The sequence below is a fragment of the Alnus glutinosa genome, chromosome 2 (assembly GCF_958979055.1).
Source record: "Alnus glutinosa chromosome 2, dhAlnGlut1.1, whole genome shotgun sequence".
Lineage (NCBI taxonomy): Eukaryota > Viridiplantae > Streptophyta > Magnoliopsida > Fagales > Betulaceae > Alnus > Alnus glutinosa.
Window position 1 is genome coordinate 6115753 of NC_084887.1, and position 22206 is coordinate 6137958.

Here is a 22206-nt window from a genome sequence, read left to right on the forward strand (position 1 = left end):
CAAACACTCATCCGATCACCTCCATTGTAGTCTTGTCACTGGAGTGGCCGAATCACATCTAGCGACATTTGGAGGATGATTTCGTTAGAGGTGGCCCGGCCACCTTTCAAAGGTCACTACTCACTAGAAAAGCCAGCCACAAAAGAAAAGAAAGTTTATTAATGCAATAATATTTTGATGGTCCCTTTTAAAAACAGTTATAAACACCTAAATCGGTTTAGAAAAAGGATTAATGCCGGCTAATAGCATATCCTTACCCGCCAGGTACAGGTACCCAAAAGGCCAGTGCATGTCAACCTTCGAACGATAACAATTTCTTCCACAAAAAGGCCAATTGAAGCAAATGAGGTGCCATTCAAACGCTTATCAAGCCTAATTTCAGTTGAAATATCAAGTTACAAAGTTAGACTTTTTTTATTTTTTTGAGTGAAGTGACAAAGCTAGACTTATGTATTGAAAGCTACAAAGAAAATAATTGATATTATTCAATCATGAAAGTCTACTTAATAGTTAATACAGAAGAATCACATAATATGTAGCTAGAGGAGCAAATGCTTAATACTTATTTTCACACATTTTCTTGCTTACATTTTGCATATACACCTATTATTCAAAGTGGTGGAGGAGAAAAGGGAAATTACACTAAAATAAAAATATAAAGGTGACAGAGCCTTCATAAGAACAATTGAGAATGAGTCAAATAAACGATTCGGTCCATCAAAGCAACCGATAATGCCAACGAAGGCGCTTAGAAAGAGAAAAGTTCAGTAAATAGAACAAAACCTAAAAGTTTTTACAATGCTTTTAGAAGAAAAAGGCAAGCAAAAAACAAAATAGCCAAAAAAAAAGGGAAAAGAATCACGTAATAGAAAATTACATGAAAAATTTTAAAGGCAGCAAATAAAAACACGGAACAGTACCCTAGATGGATAGTGGTGTACGCCAATGCATGAAGACCACGCGCTGGTGATGGGTGTTGTGAGGCAGCAGACAACCACATAAGATCGGCGGAAACGACGGAAGGCAGAGGATATCATCACATGCAGCTGAGGGCTGCTCAGCCGTCGGTGCATGTTGGTTGGATAGAGATGCAGCAGATGGCGAAGAGGCCCAAAGCATGGTGGAGATGCACATGTGGCGATGGAGCTTCTTGAAGTTGATAGATCTGATTTTGAAAAAATCAAAACCAAAAACTTCAAAAAAGTTTGGATTCGAGCCAGGGAGGATGGGGATGCAGGACCATCTACAGTGTTGGAGAAGCTGACAAAACTTGTGATCCGAGCTTTGAATAGAGACTCCAAAAAGGTGGATAGAACCTCAAAAGAGGCGGGAATCAATCAGGAAAAGAGGAAGGGGGAAGTAGGGGGAGAGGGGAGAAACCCCCTCCTCCCCTTGCAGCCGGGTGTTAAAAAAGGGGAGAGGGATTTTAGAGGAGAGAGAAGAGTTCTATTTTCACTAACTTAAGCATAAGTAGATCTCCCGTCACCACCGACATGCCACTCGGACTCTTAGCCATTTGCAGATCTCCGACATCGAACATTTGACGTGCATGGCCATTGTATCAAGAATAATTATTGTGTACGACAAAATAAGTATTAAGATGTAAAAAATGAGTACAACCTGCGACATGGTTTGGATGAGTACCCCAATTCACGGAGAACGTAGCTGCAACATGGTTTGTTTTACCTTTTGTAAAAATATCCGACTTTTCTGCCAAGTTGTCCTAGGAGATTGAGGGCCATCAGGAGTATATAGAAGGTAAAAAGGTTTAGAGGGCCCAAGCCTGAGATCTAGGATCACCAAACTGCGTACGCACTAGAGCTATCCCCTTTGTACATGCCCTAAACAACAATAAATCCAATAAAGAGCATAATTCACCATATTATTGATTTGTCAATCTAAACTTTACACGAAAGGAAAGCAAGGTACGTATGATCTTTAATTGCCTTGCCATTTCAAACCTCATCAACAAGAATGAAAGGCCAATGGATTCAACATCCAAAAAGATACACAGCATTCAATATGAATTGTACTGCCCGACGGGACTTGCCTTATCAAGCCTGCTTACCAACTAGGGCCGGATAGCCTCTACAAAAGATAAAACAAACTAACTCTTAGGTACGCTACTTTTTTCACATTTTCTTACTTATGTACAATTTGCTTATACACCTTCTCAAATTCACCTTTATTATCTTTTTAACGATCCGTATAATTATGTAATAATTAATATTATCATTTTACAAACTCATGAGAATTTTTAAACATTTTAAAAATATTAAGTGTGAAATTTCTCTTAAAATATTAATATAATTGCACCTATGTTCATGTACTCCACAAAAAATGTTAAAAGGCTTTAAAATTTTTAGTGTTCTTGATAATTCAATATAAATCCTAAGTTGACAAAAGTTCAATTCGAGAAACAAACATACAATGTGTTGCATGCAAATAAAATTAGAAGTTTCTACCCTTTCACTTGTGCATGGGATGGGATGTCCATATAATCAAATCATCTTTTTGTCCAGAACTTTCAATTTGGTCATTTCTGATCTCTGAAAATATTAGGGAGAGAGAGGATTTTTTTATTTTATTTTATTTTATTTTATTTCGAGACGGTTTCACTTCTCAAGCTTGGAGAACTCTCCCATTTGGGTAACAATCTCAAATTTCATCTTCAATCTTTTAATTTCAAGGTATTTCGTTATGTTTCACTATTCTATTCAAAAGTATGGGTAAGGTTGTTATCTTCTATAAATAAGTAAATCATTGTAAGAGGACTGCAGATCTTGAAAGTACGATTTTGTTTTCCGATAAGAAATGGCACTAAAGCACACTATTCCATATTTTAAGTTTCTGAACCTCATATATTTGCAAACGTATTATCAACTAAACTAATAGTAGATAGTGTTTAACTTTGATATCAAATTGATGTATGAAGTTGGGACTGTTAATAATGGTTGTGATTGGTGAATGTTGTCTAGAGTTGAGTTATTGCATGAGATCAAGTGCTCGATGGTCAATTTTAGATTTTAATCACTGATACAGAGGATTGAATGTTCGATTATCAGAGTACTGAACGTTCGATGTTGACAGTGATGCTTGATTATGGTTTTTAATGCTTAATTAGGGTTGTAATCGCTTAATTATAGTTTCATGTTGAAGATTAAGATTTTTCAGTATAGTGTACGCCTAATATTGAAATGTGATTTACAGGGGCATGAAGTAAGATATCTGAGATGGAAGATGATTAACAGAAATAAGTAATGCTTTACATAAATAAGTTAAGCAACAAAGCCTAGCTAAAACAAAGCCCAAGAGTTCCCTTTAAATTATGGGAAATGCTAGGCTTACTCCCAACTTCTTACTCCCACTTTTTTACAACCTGACGTGGCAAAATTCACGTCAGATTTTCACTACTTTTTTTTTTTTCTTTTCCCATCCCGGCGTTGAAAGAAGCAAAACGAAATCAGAGCAACAAAACCACTTACACCCATTCAAAACCAGAGCATCAAAGATTCAAAACCACTGTCCCTTTCTTGCAAATCACTCGGCCATGAAACTCTCTCTCAAAGCTTCTTCTCTTCCTCTTCCTCCACTGTCACCTACACTCTCCATAATGACCACTCTACCCCTCCACGCACGAATCCGACTCGAAACTCGGGGACTGTGAAGACGAAGGTGTCAGAAGTGGAGGTCCACCTGTTCCGGCGGGGCAAGGGTCCGATCGACGTGTTCAAGGCGGAACTGGGAGGTCCGAGACATCCTTGACAAATACGGGTTTAAGTTGGTCCACGCGTTCAATTCCGGGGCGGGGCGTGGCCTCGCGATCCGGTTCAATCCGAGGGAACGGATGGTCTCTGTTGACTTACAGGGACAGATTCGTGGTTTACATCGATGGGGAGCCCAAGGTGGGTACAGATTCGTGGTTTGAATTTTGGTTGTATTTCTGCGTTTTGATTTCTTCGTGTTCGTCGACAACAATGGAAATGCTACTTGCTTTCAAAGAAAGAAGAAAAAAAAAAAAAAAAAAAAATCTGACGTGGTAATGCCACGTGAGGGTGTATGTATTTGGGTGTAAGGCTTGGGTGTAAGTGTAGTATTTCCCTTAAATTATAGGGCTCCAAGAGGCCCGTTCACATTCCCTCCCTCCCTCCCATACAACTCCCGCCACCACCTATAAATCCCCAAACGGTTCAAACTGAAAATTTTGAAAACAACCACTCCGCCAAAATAACACCCTCTCTCTCTAGCTCTCTCTCTCTCTCCGTCCACGTGCCGGTGTAAAATGCCACCGTTGCGTAGAATGGAGAAGGGGCTGATATCGGTGGACCGGTGGACAGGCCAGAGCCAAGCCTACTTCTTGACTCACCTGCACTCGGACCACACTCAGGGCTTGTCGTCCACCTGGGCCAAGGGACTAATCTTCTGCTCCCGCCTCACCGCCAAACTGTTCCCCTTCAAATTCCCCAACTTCAACCTCTCTTTGCTACGCGTCCTCGACCTCGGCGCGTGGCACTCCCTCTCCCTCCTCTCTCCCTCCCCCTCCGCATCACAGTCCTTCATCACCGTCGAGGTCATGGCCATTGACGCTCACCATTGTTCTGGTAAATTTGCTCTCCAGTTGCTTGGTTTAGGTTCTAATAGAATATAAAAAATGAGGGAATTCTTGTTCATAGTATAAATTGCGAGCTGAATTCTTATTGATTGTTGATTGATATGTGTGTGTGAGGGTTTGTTTGCGTGTGTAGATTAATGCTTGTAATTTGTACAGGTGTTAAAGGCAATTTTGTTTGGAAGATGCGATTTGGATGCTATAAATTTCAATTTGTTTTGTTGTAGAAGAACTTGTGACATGATTAATGCGCTTTGGCACTTTTGGCAGCATTTGTGATGGGTTAGGTAGGTAGATTAGGGCTTGAATTTGCTAACGAATGCGATAATTATTAATTATGTGTATAACAAGATATTTTAATAAATTATCCTCACAACAATTTTGCTTAGATGAAAATAAATGTTTTCAAATTTCCTCTGTTTAGGGACGGAAGAGTGTTTAGCAAATCTTCTACTTAGTTATGGCTTCCTGCTTCTTTAGGTGGTAGCTTGCATTTATCAAACATTCATGATCTAATTAAGGTTGTGTGTGGATTCTTGTTGTAAAAATTGAAGGAGAAGATATTGCAGACTATTTTTCTATGTGGATGTGCTAGAATCTTTTATCTTGTGTAGTAAAAACCATAGCCACCATAGAGAATATGATTGAATCCAGGACTTGGTTCTTGTATTGAACCTAATTTGTATGTTGCGAGGCCTTAATTCATTGATGGTGCAAGTACAGAAAATACTTTTTATTGTGCATTTGTTTTCATCGATCCAACAGGTGCAGTTATGTTTTTGTTTCGTGGAGAGTTTGGCTGCTTGCTTTTCACTGGTGATTTCCGTTGGGAAACAGCTAGTAAGAGGGCAAAGATAGGAAGAACCATGCTCCTCGATGCTCTCAAGGACGATGTAGTCGACATCCTTTACTTGGATAACACATACTGCAATCCGTCATACATTTTTCCATCTCGAGAAGCTGCAGCTCAGCAGGTGGACCTCCACATTTCTCTGCAAGGTTCTCTGGTTTTGCCTAGATCGTATGATGCGGTTTTATGCACTTTATAGCTGCACGTTACTGAACAATGGCCATTACTATGTTAAACCTTCTAAATATCGTACTAAGTTAGGATAGACAACCAGTACTATTTTAGGCTTTTTTCCAGAATCCAATTATTTTCTGTCAGATATCATACTAATTTTCGCTAAAAAACTGTCATAGTACTAAGAGATGTTTGTTTCACTGCTCATTTATTTTATGGCTGGTTACAGGTTGTCGATATCATTGTCTCACATCCTGAACATGACATCATTATTGGCATCGACACTTTGGGGAAAGAAGATCTTTTGCTTCACATTTCACGTGCACTTAAAATAAAGGTCTGTTCATGCCCATATATTAGGGGAAAAATCTAGCTTTTTATATATGGATTATTATGATGGTCTCTGAAAGTGCATGATGTACTATTATGCATATGCAGCTAAAATGGTACTTCTACTTTGGAAATCACCTGTAGAAAGCCATATGATCGCTAATCAATTTTGTTGTCTTTTGTTTTCTAAACATCAAATTAAATACCATAAACTATTTGGAAAACTTATACTATGTCATTGATCATCTGACTAAAATTATTAGTGCCTCTTCTCCCCATGTAAAATTAAGTAGGTACAGAAATATTTGACACTTCATCTTATATGCTTTGTGTTCTTATTGGTAACCGGTTCATTTTGCACTCTGTTCTCTTGATTTCTTCATTAAAGATTTGGGTGTGGCCGGAACGCTTGCGAACTATGCACCTTCTTGGGTACCATGAAATATTTACTACCAAGACTTCTCTTACAAGAGTGCGAGCTGTTCCTCGTTACAGTTTCAGCATTGAAACTCTAGAGGGACTAAATACAATGCGCGCAACTATCGGTATCATGCCATCTGGTCTTCCATGGGTGACAAAATCTCTTGAAAGAGGTGACAAACCTTTTGGTTCTCTTTTAACTTCTCATTGCAACAAAAGTAAATGGAGTGGAAACGGTGGGAACCATATTGATAAGCCAAATGCAAATTTAGGTTCTGTGGGAAGGTTTCATAAGTACATCTATACTGTTCCATACTCTGATCACTCGTGCTTTACAGAGATAGAGGATTTTATAAAACTTGTCCAGCCAACCAGCATGAAAGGCATTGTCTCTTCATCATCTTGCTATGTTGATCCTATGTACTATTTTGGCTGTCTTTGTGGAGCCAACCAAGCAGTTCAAAGATCACTTCACAAACATAAGAGAAAGGAGAGAGATGAAAGAGTTCCGGCTGTCTGTCTTAGAACTCCCTTTAGCAGTGGTGGTGCTTTTGCTGAGTCAGAGAGGAAAAGAGGAAGGACAGTAAAGGGTAAACATTCAGGTACTCATGTGAGTAGGATAAGTGCATTGAGACGAATACAGCGTGGTGCAAAGATTATGGAAGATGGCTGTCTGAATTGATTAGTATTCATTGTCGGCAGTAAAAAGGTATGACCAATGTTGCATGTAAAATTTAGATTGGAGTATCCAACTGTAAAGTTCGAAACTGCTGTGACATTTAAGGTGTAAAGAATGATCTTTTTATTCTTTTTCTTTCACATAATCTGAGAGTTATAATTTGCATTACAGAATGGAGTTCAGGATGAATTGCTGCAAACAGGAATAAGGTAGGTTTTTGGTTTTCTCTAGGATGAGTCGATGTTCTTTACCTACTTATATATGGTAGAGAAGCCGTATCGAAAAATTAACAAGCACATTTTGTGTAGTTAAAATATTTTTGCCTGCTTTTAGACTTTCAGGCACCTCTAACTCTAAGTTGTTGAGAAAAAAAAATCCACTATTACATGGCCATTGCAATTTTGTTCAAACAAATTGTTTTGAGGAAGTACATTACAGATAACTTGTTGATTTAAGAAGAAAGGTTTTTGTTTTGAACGTTCCCTTATTGTTGTTTTAGATCTTTTGTTGTGTCAAATTAAACTTAATAATAACTGGAATAATAATGGAAGCAAGAAAGAGAGAAAAGACAGAGAATTTACGTGGTTTGGTCTATGACCCTACGTCCACAGGGTAAAGCTCAAATGGCTACATTGTGCTCTTATTAACTTGTCTGTCTACAATACATAGATTTCTATTTGTAGGATTTAGAGTAAATACTGATATGGTAATTAATTCCCTATAATTTGATTACAATTCACCGTAAATAGAGAATATTACAATATCAACCAAATAAGGAATATACCAAAAATATGATATTTTTTTCCATATATTCTAACATGCAGTAGCTGTGTCCATTGTCTAATTTTGTTTGTTATTATGTGTAAAGAAGACTAAGCTTTCAGAACACTTACACTGACACGATTTTGCATGTTTAATGCCACTATATGTACCTAGAATGCAGCTAAAAAGGGTCTTAGTCATGGAAAACATAAAGCTTTTAAGCATCGTATGCATTTAAGATAGACTTTGTGAGAGGTTTGCATAGCTATTCTATATTTTGAATATAAATTTCTTCATTGATTTTTTCCTAGTTGGTTTTCTGGGATGATGCCCAAAACTCTCTTACATGAGTTATATTCACTTGAAAGTTTGGCAATCAAACTGACATCATGGAACTAAGACGGGAGTTTCCACCGGAAGAAAATGCACCTGGTGGGATTTGGCCATACTTGTCATACACTTGTTTCCTAGGCATTCGTAGGACTTTTAGGATGAAGAGGTGTTTTCTGGTCGTCTGGTTTGACATTAGTGGACAAGAAGAAGAAGCAGAGGTTTTTCTGGTCATCTGGTTTGACATTAGTGGTGGTCCAAAGGGGTATATGCTGCAAGTTGAAGTGGTCAAAAGACTCAAAACGGACCTATGCCTTTGGCCCGTATATGTATGTATGTTGGTATGTGTCACAGATATTGATGGCAAGGAAATAGGCCAATGCTATCTCCTCTAGCTCGTAGATGTCTGTGTCCAAGTGTATGTGATATATTTTGTTTGTTTGTTTGTTTGTTTTTTTTTTTTTTTTTTTTTTTTTTTTTTTTTTTTATAAATTTTTTTTATATTCTTTCTGGTGTGTATGTATAGTCATCCTCGTACTATCTACAAATAAAATAAAATAAGATAGTCATGATCATCCTCGTATGACATGATTGATGGTTACGATTAGGATTGATAATTTTTGACACGATCCGCGAACCCGACACGAACACGACACCAAAAAATCGGATATGGGTTTTATACAATCGTGTTCGGGTCGAAATCGGGTCAACCTGATTCCAACACCATTCTGACCCGGTTGTATTTAAAATAAAAAATAAAAAAAATGGAAATGTCGGATGCGGGAATCGGGAATTTGGGATGCCCAAACCAAAGCCCCAAATGCCCAAATCATTATCAAACACGATTTTGCCCATTCCATTTTATGAACCGCTGAACCCAAGCCGGCTAGCCCACTGCCCAGTAGTCCGCCCGCCAGCCCGCCCGCCCGCCGCCCTCCCGCACGCCGCCCACCAGCACTCTGCACGCCTGACTGCCAACCATCCGGATTTTTCCCCCTCTCTTTGACTCTTTGCTTAGCACAGTTAATAGATTGTGGATCCTGAGAGTCAGATTGAATTGTGTTCTCGCTTGAAGGAGGAGATGCTTCATCCGTTACGAGTTATTATCGTCAATCGGGGCCTTGATACAGAACTCTTGGTTGCTAATCCAGTTGAGTTATCTGGAAAAGGAAAGACCCCGTGTATTCTATGATGTTACTTTCGCTCTAAAAACGTTAGGAATATGCATTTTCTCGGGTCGGGTCGTGTCATGTCGGGTAAACGAGTGACACGATTATTAGTCGTGTTCAGGTCGCGTGTCACAACCCGATTAATAATCGGGTCGGGTTCGTGCCAGCCCCATTTATGTAATCAGGTCGGTCGGGTTGACACGAACTCGACCCGTGAACCTGAATTGCCAACCCTAGTTACGATCTTGGTTGTGGGGCTACACCATCTCTCGTTCTGCGTCCTCTTCTCAAATATTGGATTTGTGCGTCTAATATATATATATATATATATATATATATATATATATATATATATATATATATATATATATATATAATATAATATAATATAAGATGATTGGGGTACAATCCCTTTGTACAATTTTGGCACAACCCACTCACAATGAGGTGGGGCCCATACATGTGGGCCCCACTTCATTGTGAGTGGGGGTTGTACCAAAGTTGTGATGGGGTTGTATATTTATCATTTCCCAATATAATATACACGCGACGTGAAATGAAAGAGCAACATCCCCCTCCCTTTTTCCCTTATTTTATATATATATATGCTGCAAACTCCTCGCAGACAAAGACCCATATAACTTTCGGTTTCACACAATGAAAAGCTATCTGTAATTTTGTCAAAAAAATAAAAATAAAAAAATAAACGCCCATTGTAGCAGCCTAAAAAAAGGGTCAGTGGCTTAAAAAAAAAACTCAAAAATAATATTTAAATAAAATAGAAAGTGAAATAGAGAATTTGTTAAGAGTCTGTATTGAAAATAAAGTAGGTAAAATAATAAAAACGTGTATTTTGAGTAGCTAAAAACGCTAAAATTATTGGAGATGCTCTAAGTTTGAGAAGGATCCAAGTGAAAATTCTTAAGAAGGATGATTTGACGGCAATAAGTTCTAAGAGAATTCTTATCGGATTCGCTATTTCTTCCAGTTGGCTAGAATAGCTATACTTTTTGGTTAAAACTCACCTCCATCGGATTGTCTACTCGATCATTTAAAATAGGTTTGGCTTACATCTGTGAACAGTGCAATGCCACATGAGGCGATGCACTGTTCACATATGTATCATTATTTTATTGTATTTGTCTATGCAAATCTCTCTCATACTTTTATTCTTCTTCTTTTTTCCTTTTCCTTTCCCTAGCGGCGACGACATGACCAAAATTCACTGATTTTTGGCCAACTGAAGCTCACAACGCTCACCGTCCTCAAACCCACAAACATCGAAGTCGTCCAAAAACTGCCCAATAGTATCAAATTCGAGGGAATCAAACTCCGGCACAAAACTGAGCAACAGAGAGATCTGTTCCAGAGAGAGAGGGAGACAGAGTGATCTGTTTGGTGGTTCTGGTTTGGGGGTCTGGTGCGGTGAATCCTTCTTTGATCAATCTGCAGTCTGCGGGGACTGATTATAGAGCATCAGTATCAAACTCTCTAAATTTTCACCAAATTTTAGCCAAACAATCAACTTTTCTTATTTTATTTATCACTTTTAAAAAGTTTCATACATCAAACTCCCTAAATATTTCTCTATTTTACCTAAATATTATTTTTTATTGGTTTTTACATCAACCACTTTAACCGTCATCAACATCAAAATTTCCTACATCAAAATCACACAAACCCATCTTAGATTCGGCCCAAAAAAGCACCAGAAAAAACCCCATAATTCAAACAGGGGTTTAAACGAGATTTAACAACTACCAAGACTTATTTCAGCCCAAGAATTTGCTTTATATATGGAGAGTTGCGGCCACGTTCCCTGAAATCTTGCCAACTCTATCCAAAAATTGAAGCTCTTCTTTGCTCTTTAACAAAATTGCAAAAACTGCAACAGATCCCCACCTAGGCGACACAACAGTGGGTTCAACCGGCAAGGAGGAGATCAAGGGGCAGGGGACCCTCGCACCCAGTTGCCGGAGCAACAGGACTACCGGCGGGATGGACGCAAACCTCACTGGGAAACACAAAGCACAAACCCATCTCAGATCCAGGCACTGATGAAGGAAGTGGGGTGTCAGTTATACCCCAAATCATGTGGCTGTTTCCAAACCCGCTGAACGTCTTCGTGATTTTTCCAAACGGAAGCCAGAATCAGGGACGGTGAGACACGCGGGAAGTGAAAAAGAAATAATATTTTAGTGTATAGCGTGAGAGAAATGGGAGCTACATTTGGTGAGAGATTCTGACAAGAATTAGTTTGGGGAAATTATAGATAGCTCAATGCATGAGGCTTTTTTAGAACTTTCTCTAATATTTGCTTAAAAGTTTAAAATGGAGAGCCTGATACTGATGCTTAACACACACATTCATTCTAGCTAATGGCCGAATTGGGTTTGTGCCAGAGAGGCAATTGGCTTGGAAGAATAGTGGGAACAACGGATTTTTGTTTGGAGTTGCGGTTTTGGCAAGGAAGGTATTGCTAGTAACCAAAAGGGTTATGGTGAATTTGCGGTGGAGCGTGAATTTTTCATCTGATTTGGGAAAGAGAATGCCGTATTTGACAGTGAGTAAGATTGGTATACAGAGAGTTCAACCGTCGTGGTCGATTGCGATGAATCCTGATAAGCCGAAAAGGGGGTGCGGTGTGTGTAGAAGGAGATGGATGAAGGTGTTGAACAGGTCTGATGCAGTGTGTGTAGAAGTTTCTGGTTCGGTGATGGGTTTTATTTGTTGTTTTTTGTGAAGATGTGTCTTTAATTAAAATGAATAAAAATAAAAATTGATTATTTTAATAAAATAGAAAGAAGTTTAAATAAACTGATGGAGGAAAGTATTGAAAACTGGTTTAGCTAAACTAGTAAAAGTGGGTTTTCGTTAGCTATCTTAGATAAAATTTTAGATAAGCTGGTGTAAGTGCTCTAATAGAGTGAGTATGTAGAAATTCTTTTGCAGCAAACATGTGTTTTAAGAGAGATAGTCTAACCCTTTGAACCTTTTTTCCTTTATGTGGTTTGTTGGGAATAATCCCACTGTTACCGGCCCATCTGAAAAGGATCAGGTCGGATCAAGTCTTAAGGCCAACATTGGCCAATGGAGAATTGTGGGCCTCAAGCGAAGAGAACAAGACTTTCGAGATAGACACCCAAATTATACGTCTTTGAAAAAAGCTATTTTCGGGAATAAGTGACAGGAGATGCATCTAGATTGAGTCCTTGGAATGTAGACATTCTGGGATCGAAATTCAACGCATCTAGCTAAGGCTTGAGATAAGCAGGTCTTGAGAACTCAGATATCAGTACTATCACACAAAATCTGGATTGAAACCCTACTGCAAGTTGAATTGGGATATGAGTTGGGTTCAATTAAAACTACTTGAAGATCCATAATCAAATCTAATCTCTTAAGATTCGGAAATCCTTAAAGATATGGGATTACCTTGAAGTTCCGAACCAGATCTCACGTTTAATAAAAAAATCAAAGTCTACATCAAATTCAAACTTAATTATGATTATTTTATAGTAATTGTATAAGCTTGAAAAACATCATAAAACATTCATTTCACACTGTATCGAAAACGGTTGATTGCTCAACTTTCACTTTGTCATATTTTGAAATTCAACTAACGTACCCCATTAGTTCTATAGACTGATATTATAGACTCGTTGCCAATGTGAGAAAAAGTCACAAGGTAGTAGAAAAAAATTTAGAACTTGCTTTGGCAAAGACATGTACAGAACGAAATGGTGAGTTGTTAATTTTAGAATTAGTAAAAAGTGATGATGTGATATAAAATAAATAATAAAAAAAAAACTTTGTATAGAAAAATGAAAAATGTTTTAGATTGTAGTGAATTTTTTTTATTTGAATAGTAATAAAAAATTATTGATATGATATAAAAATTAAAAAAAAGTAAGAATATTTTGATGTTGATTAGTATTAAAAAATATGAATTTTTTTTTTTTTAAAAAAAAAAAAAAAAAAAAAAAACAAACAAACAAAAAAAAAGTAACCGCGTTACTGTTACATTGTATATCGTTCCGCCACTTGGCCAACAAGGCCTTAATGCGAGCAGGTGGCGACGGGACTCTTGTCTACTCTAGTCGATTCTACTGGGGCCATCTTTAGGTGTTGCCTAAAGAGACCGCAAGTCATGGTATTGGCCAAGATAGAGAACCTTCTACATTGACCAATGGTGGGTATGAACATTTATGGTGGAATCTAACGGCTGAAATTTGTCGGCCTGTGAACCCACCACCACCAGTACCACATATTTTTCCTAGCGAAAATGACTTGTGTATGATTTCCAACATATGAAAGAAGACCCATAAATCATAATCTTCTGGAGATTGATTGATAGACGTACGTTGTGTTGACTCTTTCTTAACACCGTTGATGGTTGTGATTTTATAGGTTTGATTGGGTCAGAAATGCATACATATGGGATGGATGCGTTGTACCCAAATGATGCTCCGTGGACCCAAAACGTACTCGTGGAGTCGTGGTGGACCAAGTCATGGCACAAATAACATGCGGCTGTGGGCAGTGCGTGCAAAAACTGTGATCCAAAGTTTGACTATGCCAAGGTCTTACAGAGATGAAAGTAAATGATGCCAAATTCTTTGATCATCTTTTGTTCCAAGGTTGTCTTGCATTGGGATTTGAAATCGTTTCTTTGACTTTTTGCGGCATGGTGAACAGACATGAGACATGCGGTCAGGGCCCAATCTCCTCCAAATGACCAAATTGGCCACCATCTATCTAATCAGGTCCTGTTTTTTTCTTGTTTTTTTCTTGTTTGACTTGATTATAAAAAATTATTAAATTTTTTTCTCTTTTTTATTTTTTATTTCTGTCTCATGCATTATAAAATCTTTATTTTGAAAAAGATTATTTAAATGAAATAATAATAATAAATAACTAAAATGATAGAACACGACAAATATGCTGAAGGGCGTAGTGGTGAGTTGACTCTATAAACTTCCACTGCCACAAGCGTCGAGGTGGCGAAATGAGTATTTAATCGACCCGTTCCTGGGTTCTCTCTCCGAGTCCCTCTAGCAATTAGTTGTTCCTCAAAAGATCTTAGCTACTCTGCAAAAATTCTTTGCAGCCATGGATACCAAGAACAATCCATGGCTCATGCTTTCTCTTCTCTTCCTCGGCTTATCTGTCAACAACCATCTTTCCCTTGGAGCTGACACCATCTCTGCCAACCAACCTCTCTCTGGTGATCAAACCATTGTCTCTTCAGGAGGGAACTTTGTACTGGGTTTCTTCAAGCCAGGTAACTCGTCTAACTACTACATAGGCATGTGGTACGGTACTGGTAAAGTCTCAACCCAAACCATAGTTTGGGTCGCAAACAGAGATAAACCTGTCTCTGATAAGAGTTCTTCTGTGTTAAGAATCTCTGATGGTAATTTGGTTCTCTTCAATGAGTCCCAAATCCCAGTTTGGTCCACAAATTTGACCTCCACCACTTCATCAAGTCCTGTAGAAGCTGTTCTTCTAGATAATGGAAATCTTGTTCTGAAAGATGGGTCTGATTCATCACAACATTTATGGCAAAGTCTTGATCACCCAGCTCATACATGGCTTCCTGGTACTAAGATTGGATTGAACAAAATTACCAATGAAAACCAACGCCTCATTTCTTGGAAGAATGAGAACGATCCTGCTCCAGGACTCTTCAATCTTGAGCTACGGGCAAATACCAGTGAGTATATTATTCTGTGGAATAGTTCCATTCAGTATTGGACAAGTGGAGCTTGGGATGGGAAGATTTTTAGCTTAGTTCCTGAAATGGCAGCCAATTATATCTACAACTTCAGTTATGTTAACAACGCAAATGAGAGTTATTTCACCTATTCTATTGTCAAACCTTTCATCATTTCTCGATTCGTGATGGAAGTTTCTGGCCAGATTCAGCAAAAGACATGGTTAAACAATACCAATATGTGGAATTTGTTTTGGTCTCAACCGAAAACACAATGCGAGGTTTATGATTTTTGCGGGGCTTTTGGTACCTGTAACGAAGAATCAAAGCCTTTTTGTAGCTGCTTGACAGGTTTTGTTCCTCAGTCGCAGAACGATTGGAATTTGTCAGATTATGCTGGTGGGTGCACGAGGAGAACTCCTTTACAGTGTAAGAATACCAGTCTTACTAATGGGCACGAAGTAAGGTTTTTACCAATGCCCAACATGCTATTGCCTGTCCAACCACAATCTGTTGGGGTTGGAAGTGCTACAGAATGTGAATCCACCTGCTTGAATATCTGCTCCTGCACTGCTTATGCTTATGAAAACAATAATTGTTCATTTTGGGTTGGAGATCTCTTGAATCTGGAACAGCTCTCAGGAGGTGATCATAAAGGGAGAACTCTATATCTCAAACTTGCAGCTTCTGAGTTCTCAAGTAAAAAGAATAACAAGGGGGTGATTGTTGGTGCTGTTGCGGGCTCAGTTGCAGGGGTAGCAATTCTGCTAGGCCTTTTTATAATCCTTATGCGAAGAAAGAGAGCTGTTGGAACAGGAAAAGCAGTAGAGGGTTCATTGGTGGCATTTGGGTACAGAGACTTACAAAATGCGACCAAGAATTTCTCAGACAAGTTGGGGGGAGGAGGCTTTGGTTCTGTTTTCAAAGGGACGTTATCTGATTCAACAGTCATAGCAGTCAAGAAACTTGAAAGCATCAGCCAAGGAGAGAAGCAATTCCGCACAGAAGTCAGTACAATTGGGACAATCCAACATGTAAATCTTGTTCGGCTTCGTGGGTTCTGCTCTGAAGGTGCTAGAAAGTTGCTGGTGTATGATTACATGCCAAATGGCTCTTTAGAATCTCATCTTTTCCATGAAAAGTTTTTGGACTGGAAAACAAGATACCAGATTGCTATAGGAACAGCTAGAGGCTTGTATTATCTCCATGAGAAGTGCAGAGAGTGCATCATACACTGTGACATAAAACCAGAAAACATTCTTCTAGATGCTTATTTGTGTCCAAAAGTGGCAGATTTTGGCCTGGCAAAGCTTGTTGGGCGGGAGTTCAGTCGAGTCCTGACAACCATGAGAGGCACTAGAGGTTATCTTGCTCCAGAGTGGATTTCAGGGGTGGCCATTACAGCCAAGGCCGATGTTTACAGCTATGGAATGATGCTTTTCGAATTTATCTCAGGAAGGAGAAACTCTGAGCCATCTGCAGATGGCAAAATACGATTCTTCCCAACCCGGGCTGCAAGCCTCATAGCTGAAGAGGGCAATGTCCTAAGCCTATTAGATCCCAGGTTGAAGGGAAACGCTGATGTTGAGGAGCTCACCAGAGTTTGTAAAGTTGCTTGTTGGTGCATCCAAGATGATGAAATTAGAAGGCCGCCGATGGGTCAGGTGGTGCAAATCCTTGAGGGTGTTCTAGATGTGAACCTGGCCCCGATTCCAAGATCTCTCCAAGTGTTTGCTGACAATCAGGAGCACATAGTTTTCTTCACCGAGTCATCCTCAAGCCAAAGTTCACAGGCACGGAGCAACACTTCATTTGGTTCCTCTCAGTCCAAGAGTGGCGAGTCATTAACGAGTTCAAAGTCTTGACAGCAATCAAATGAAGACATCTTGAGCTCTTATATGTTTGGTAAAGAATGCATTTTCTAATTTTTATTCTTTTAAATTTGTGTGCCAATAAATGTTATATATGGCTTATATTTTTCTGGTAGGAGTGTACGTTTGTGTATTCCATGGAAGCATTGCTTCAAAATCTCAAATAATGCAATTGGGTTTTGGCTACTATTATAGCTATTAGCGGTTATTCAGTTTATCATTTGATCATCTCTATTACTTTGTTAATTGTTGTGGTTTACGCTAGCAAATTGTAGGAGAGCATGTTTATTATAGGGTTTTGGTATAGCTGGAGCTAGATCTGTGGTAGGAAAGGCTGGAAAATAGTAGGGAATTTAGGGTTTCAAATAGGGTAAGGCAAGAGAATTGGTTTAGGGGCGAAACAAGGAAGAGAAATCAAGTCCCTCAATGGCTGTTCTGGGCTGTGAACAGTAAATCAGGAACTGTGGCATGTATGGTTTTGTGAGCTTGGCGGCTAGTAAAAGGTGCATTGCCTATTTGAAAGAATTCAATTTTGTTCTTAAATACCATGCCAGTGCGATAACAAAGCAGCCGATGCATTGACCTGGAAAACATATTTACAACTTTCTTTGGCAGGACAAGGTTTCTGATTAAGATTTTGGGATTATTTATGTAGAAATCATGGCTGGACAGAGTAACAGTCACCTTCCTTTTGTCATTCAAGATGGGTTTCTTTCTTTTTAAGGGACTCGTCAACGCTTGCCTAATACTTTTCCGAGGGAGGAGAGTTGCATGCAAGTGGCACTGCTGGAAATTTTGGGCATGACAAAACCATTACTATGGTGTAAGAGCATTCACAATTTCAGTGGTTTCTTTATATTTTTATGCAAAATCTATTTTTTCTAGTTTAAGTTGTTTAACTATTCACTTTTCAAAACTTGCTTCCAACCATTTATTTAAATTTGTTACATATTTTATTAAAATAAATGTTTTTAATTTTTTTTTAATATTTTTTTAGTCAGACGAATAATCGCAAATTAGATGAAATCACAAATTGCAAATCGAAAATCAGACAAATCATATGAAAATATCTACAAATCGCAAATCACCTCACTCTTCATGCAACAAATCTCTCTCGTTGCTCAACCATTGTCGACGACAGTACGCAGTGTCTCCTCGTGAACCTCCATCGCAACATGGTCCTCCATCGAATCTCCTTCAAGAACACCGTGAAAGGCGTGGCCTTTAGCCCTTGTGGGTCCCGCATCACCGTCACCATTGGAAAGCTCCACCAAATCTCCTTTAGGAGCACTGCGAGCTGTTCCACCATCATTGCTCAGCCAACTCAAGACTGCCATGTTGCGTAAGAAAAATGTTAAAATGATTATGCGTTTATGAACAGTATCACATCAAATGGATGCAGGTGATTTTTAGTCCTCCTTCATTAGCTATTTTAGCTAAAAGTAGTCTTTTGGGATGCTATAAGATCATTTATGTTGGCCTTCACTAAAACATGATGTGGCCAAGTTTATTAGACAATTTCGTAGTTGTCCGCTTGCCAAAGGGAGGAAGCAAAATACAGGATTTGTAAAATCCGTTGTTGATTGCTCATGAATCTTGACTTCCTAAATCAACTCCATTCCCATGGAAGTTAATAACATAATGAATCTAGCCATCTAGGTGATCTTTGACACACATAGGTACTGTCATTTGTAAATATTCGTTCTTGACTTAACAGAGATAACTCTTACACATCGGAAACATAGTGAAAAAAAACATAAAAGAGAGAGAGAGAAGAGAAATGGACAAAGTTTTTCTTTAAATTGAGTTATAAGAATTTTTTCTAATTTAATCTATTAAACTAACATGGCTTAGTTCCATATAATAAATCCCCTTGAGAATAGGCCAGTTTCCTGGTTATTAAATTGGCCCACCTTTGATATGACCTTATGCCAGGCAAGGAAACTCTACCATAATTCAACATGTAATCTTGTAATTGACAGCTCAGTCCTCTGAACGTCCACTTTGAGTATAAATGGATGAGTGCCTCTTAGTGTAAATTATTGAAGAAATATTTCTTTTTAATACATACATTTTCATGGTATTAGAGCTCTTATTTCACTCTTAAATCTATTGTCTTCAACCCACCCAATATTGCACAGCTTATTGGTGCGCGAATGGATGGAACAGACTACTTGACTTGGATCTTCCAATGCCTCCTTGTGTTACAAAGTCATGATTTGCTGGGTATCGTTGATGGTACGGATCCGTGCCTAGCACAATTCATGCCTTGAACTAATGGCATGGCAAGGATTCCACTGATCATTCTAGGTTAAGGAGCTTAGACTGTGTTTGTTATCATCTTCTTCATCCTTACTCCTCACAAACTTTCCTTTCAAAGCAAAATATGCCTCTTCCTTGGTTATTCTTCTCATCACAAAGGCTATTGTTACTACAACCTCGTCACTAAAAAGATTTATCTATCACGCAACATAGTGCTTTATCTTTTCCGAGCCTTCTATTATGTCCCTTCCAGCTACCACACTTGCTGACAGCTCTTTCTTGGCTTGTGCATCCTCTGACTTTACTCCAGAAAACTTGGCCTTCTCTCCCACGTGGGCGATACCAATCCCTCCAATTTCTTCACATGATTCTTCTCCCACGAAACCTACCCCTCCTTTAATTTGATCTCCTACCCCTCCTAACTGTATGATCACATGAGCCCAAACGAATTCGCTCAAACCCAAGGAATTTCCTGACTTCAAGCTTTTCTACCCCTCAAGACATTCTCTTCATCCCCTCAAATAGTATTCTTCTTCTTCAAGAACTCATGTATTGGTAGATAAAAGTAATAGAGCAGAAAAACAAAATGCCGCTTTCCTTAAGAAATTATTAATTGCCTTCACCAGAAATGGTATGCAAAGAGTTATAACAAATATATTTCCAGGATATAATGGAGCTCATAAATCCTATGTTGTTTAGTAGCGTTTTGCACAAACAAAACTAAACCCGAATGTCCTTAGATTTTTCTATTCTAGCAAGAGACATATACTTGAAATTTAAAGTAGAGAAGGTGTTAGAAAAAAAAAGAAAAAAGAGAGAATTTTCTGTATATTAAAACTCGGCTGCAGTGGACTATGTATAGTGTTAAAAATAGCAACCATAGAAGACAAAAACTACTGGCGTTAAAATAAAAAGAGATCAAAATATTTAACCCTTATTAATAAGTATAAAAAGTCAATAATTACCAACTAAACTAAAATATTTTGATATGGTGATGATTAACGATCAATTAAATCATACAATTAAAAATATATATATATATATCATTGAAAAAAGAATCATTTTTTGGATTTGGATTTGGTTCTCCTTAAAATTTGTTGTTAGAATTCTATGCAATTTAGATAGCATCAGAAAAAGGAAATTGCGAAGCTCACTCATTCCATTAAGGTAAATCGCACATCTTAAGTCCGCATCCTTATCTTTATCTTTTTGGAGCTACTCAGATTGTCTACAATTTAATAAACTTTTCTTCAAATGAAACAAAATCATAATGCCCTCAGAGTTTCTAATATTGGAAACCTGAAAGATCAGAATTTAACTGCTTTCGGTACACTAAAATCTAATTCACTAATATACGACGCAGAACGTAATTAAACGTGAGTTTGTGTCCGGTCGTATATATACTTGTTGAAACACCAATTTTTTTTTAAGAATTTTTGTTTTTTTAAAGAAAGCCTTGAAGCTTGAGCTCTGCTCCTGTTCACTGTCCTCCTTTGTTGTCGACGTTGTAACTATATTTTTAGTGTTTTGTTATATTTTTGGTGTTTTTTTATCAGCTTTTTTTTTTTTTTTTTTTTTTTTTTTTTTTTTTTTTTTTTTTTTTTTGGGTTGTGTTTTGCTACTTATTTTGTGCTGTTTTGGTTACCGTTCCCCTCCACTTAAATGAACTGATCTGTTAGTGTAAACTTTTGTAGTTGGCATTTTTTTCCTCTTCGACGGTTTTTGTTTGGTCTTTAGCACTACTTTCCTTGCAACAATCATTTAATGTGGTTGTTGTCTTTATGAGTAATGCTACACATCATCCTCTTATTCTCTTTTTGTCCCTCCAAAATTGATGTGGCTCATAAAATCACTATTGAATTTTTAATATATCACTATTGAATTTTGATCCAATGGTGATTTTAAGAGCCACATCAATTTTGGGAGGACAAAAGGAAGAAAATGGGATGATGTGTAGCATTACTCTGTCTTTATTGCTTCACGCAGCCCTTAGAGAGGCCCATATCCCTTTTTTGGATCCTTTGCCTACAGTTTGGTTTCATTCCAATATTGCCTTTTTGTTCTAGGTTTTAATGTTGAGAGCCCATCCGTTTTATGTGTGTGTTTTTTTTTTTTTTTTCTTATAATCTTAGTCTCATTATTAAATAGAGAAAAAAAAAAAAGTACAGTGGGTTGCCAAAAAGAAGAATTATAAATTATAAAGGACAAAATAGGCTAAACAATAAGATCCAAAAGAAGCCAAATTGGTAGATCTTTTTGTACAAGGCCTGTGAGTCACGGTTGAGGAACAGAGACGTGAGCGGCTCTGTTGGATGCTTTGGTCTTCGTCTCCAATGGACTTTCCTAAGTATAAATCATCAGCTGGATATAGCTGTAATGCCATTGCCATTGTCATATTGGGCCAACTTTTCAAACCCCGATCACTTTCTAGTGCCCTCACACTTAGGACACTCTCTAAATACAAATGCTATACGCAACAACTTTATCTCATGTCTATGCGGCAGCCGGTAGAGTTTATTAGTCTTTAGATCAATCATATATAGTTAAATAAATCCTATGATTGTTAGATCTTATCATATAAATATGGTTGAATAAAAATGAGATAAAATTGTGATGTAGAGCATTACTTGGAGAAAAATTGTTCCACGTTTTAATGTATATTTTGGTCCACAGGTAACTTTTCCGCTAGAGTGACATATCTATATCTAGAAATTATTATTTATTTTGGAATAACGTTAGAAGTCACACTTTTATCTTATCATTATCTCACAATATTGATGTGAAAATGTCAATCAACCTTTAATTATTTATTTATTTTTTTAAAAAAAGTGACTGATTTGATGACTAATCACCACTATCACGTCAGCAAAACAAAATTGTAATAAAGATAAAAGCGTCGTTTAATATAGGATTGAAATGCCATAGAATAGTTAAGGTATTATACAAAATATGACACTTTTTGAACTTTTGCGGAACCCAATTGTCTTACCTTTCCACTCATTATTGTCTCTCCTTATGTTCCTCTGCCACATTT

General features: G+C 37.9%; 2 protein-coding genes across 4 annotated transcripts; both read left to right on the forward strand.

Annotated features, from left to right (window-relative positions):
- The first annotated feature begins 3389 nt into the window (after nucleotides 1–3389).
- On the forward strand, nucleotides 3390–8575 carry LOC133861903 (uncharacterized). Of its 3 annotated transcripts, XR_009899085.1 has the most exons (6): nucleotides 3390–4601; nucleotides 5375–5583; nucleotides 5863–5970; nucleotides 6352–7092; nucleotides 7234–7271; nucleotides 8136–8575. XR_009899085.1 is itself a non-coding variant. In XM_062297726.1 (4 exons), the coding sequence occupies exons 1-4, from the start codon at nucleotides 4283–4285 to the stop codon at nucleotides 7063–7065; spliced, it is 1350 nt and encodes a 449-aa protein (XP_062153710.1). In that variant the 5' UTR covers nucleotides 3391–4282; the 3' UTR covers nucleotides 7066–7226. The 3 variants fall into 3 exon arrangements, 2 of the variants coding, with proteins under 2 accessions (XP_062153710.1, XP_062153711.1); XM_062297726.1 differs by lacking the exons at nucleotides 7234–7271; nucleotides 8136–8575 and having other exon boundaries at nucleotides 3391–4601; nucleotides 6352–7226; XM_062297727.1 differs by lacking the exons at nucleotides 7234–7271; nucleotides 8136–8575 and having other exon boundaries at nucleotides 3398–3905; nucleotides 6352–7226.
- Nucleotides 8576–14322: 5747 nt separating this feature from the next.
- On the forward strand, nucleotides 14323–17118 carry LOC133860763 (G-type lectin S-receptor-like serine/threonine-protein kinase At2g19130). The gene has a single exon (XM_062296374.1). The coding sequence runs from the start codon at nucleotides 14436–14438 to the stop codon at nucleotides 16902–16904; it is 2469 nt and encodes an 822-aa protein (XP_062152358.1). The 5' UTR covers nucleotides 14323–14435; the 3' UTR covers nucleotides 16905–17118.
- Nucleotides 17119–22206: the final 5088 nt, after the last annotated feature.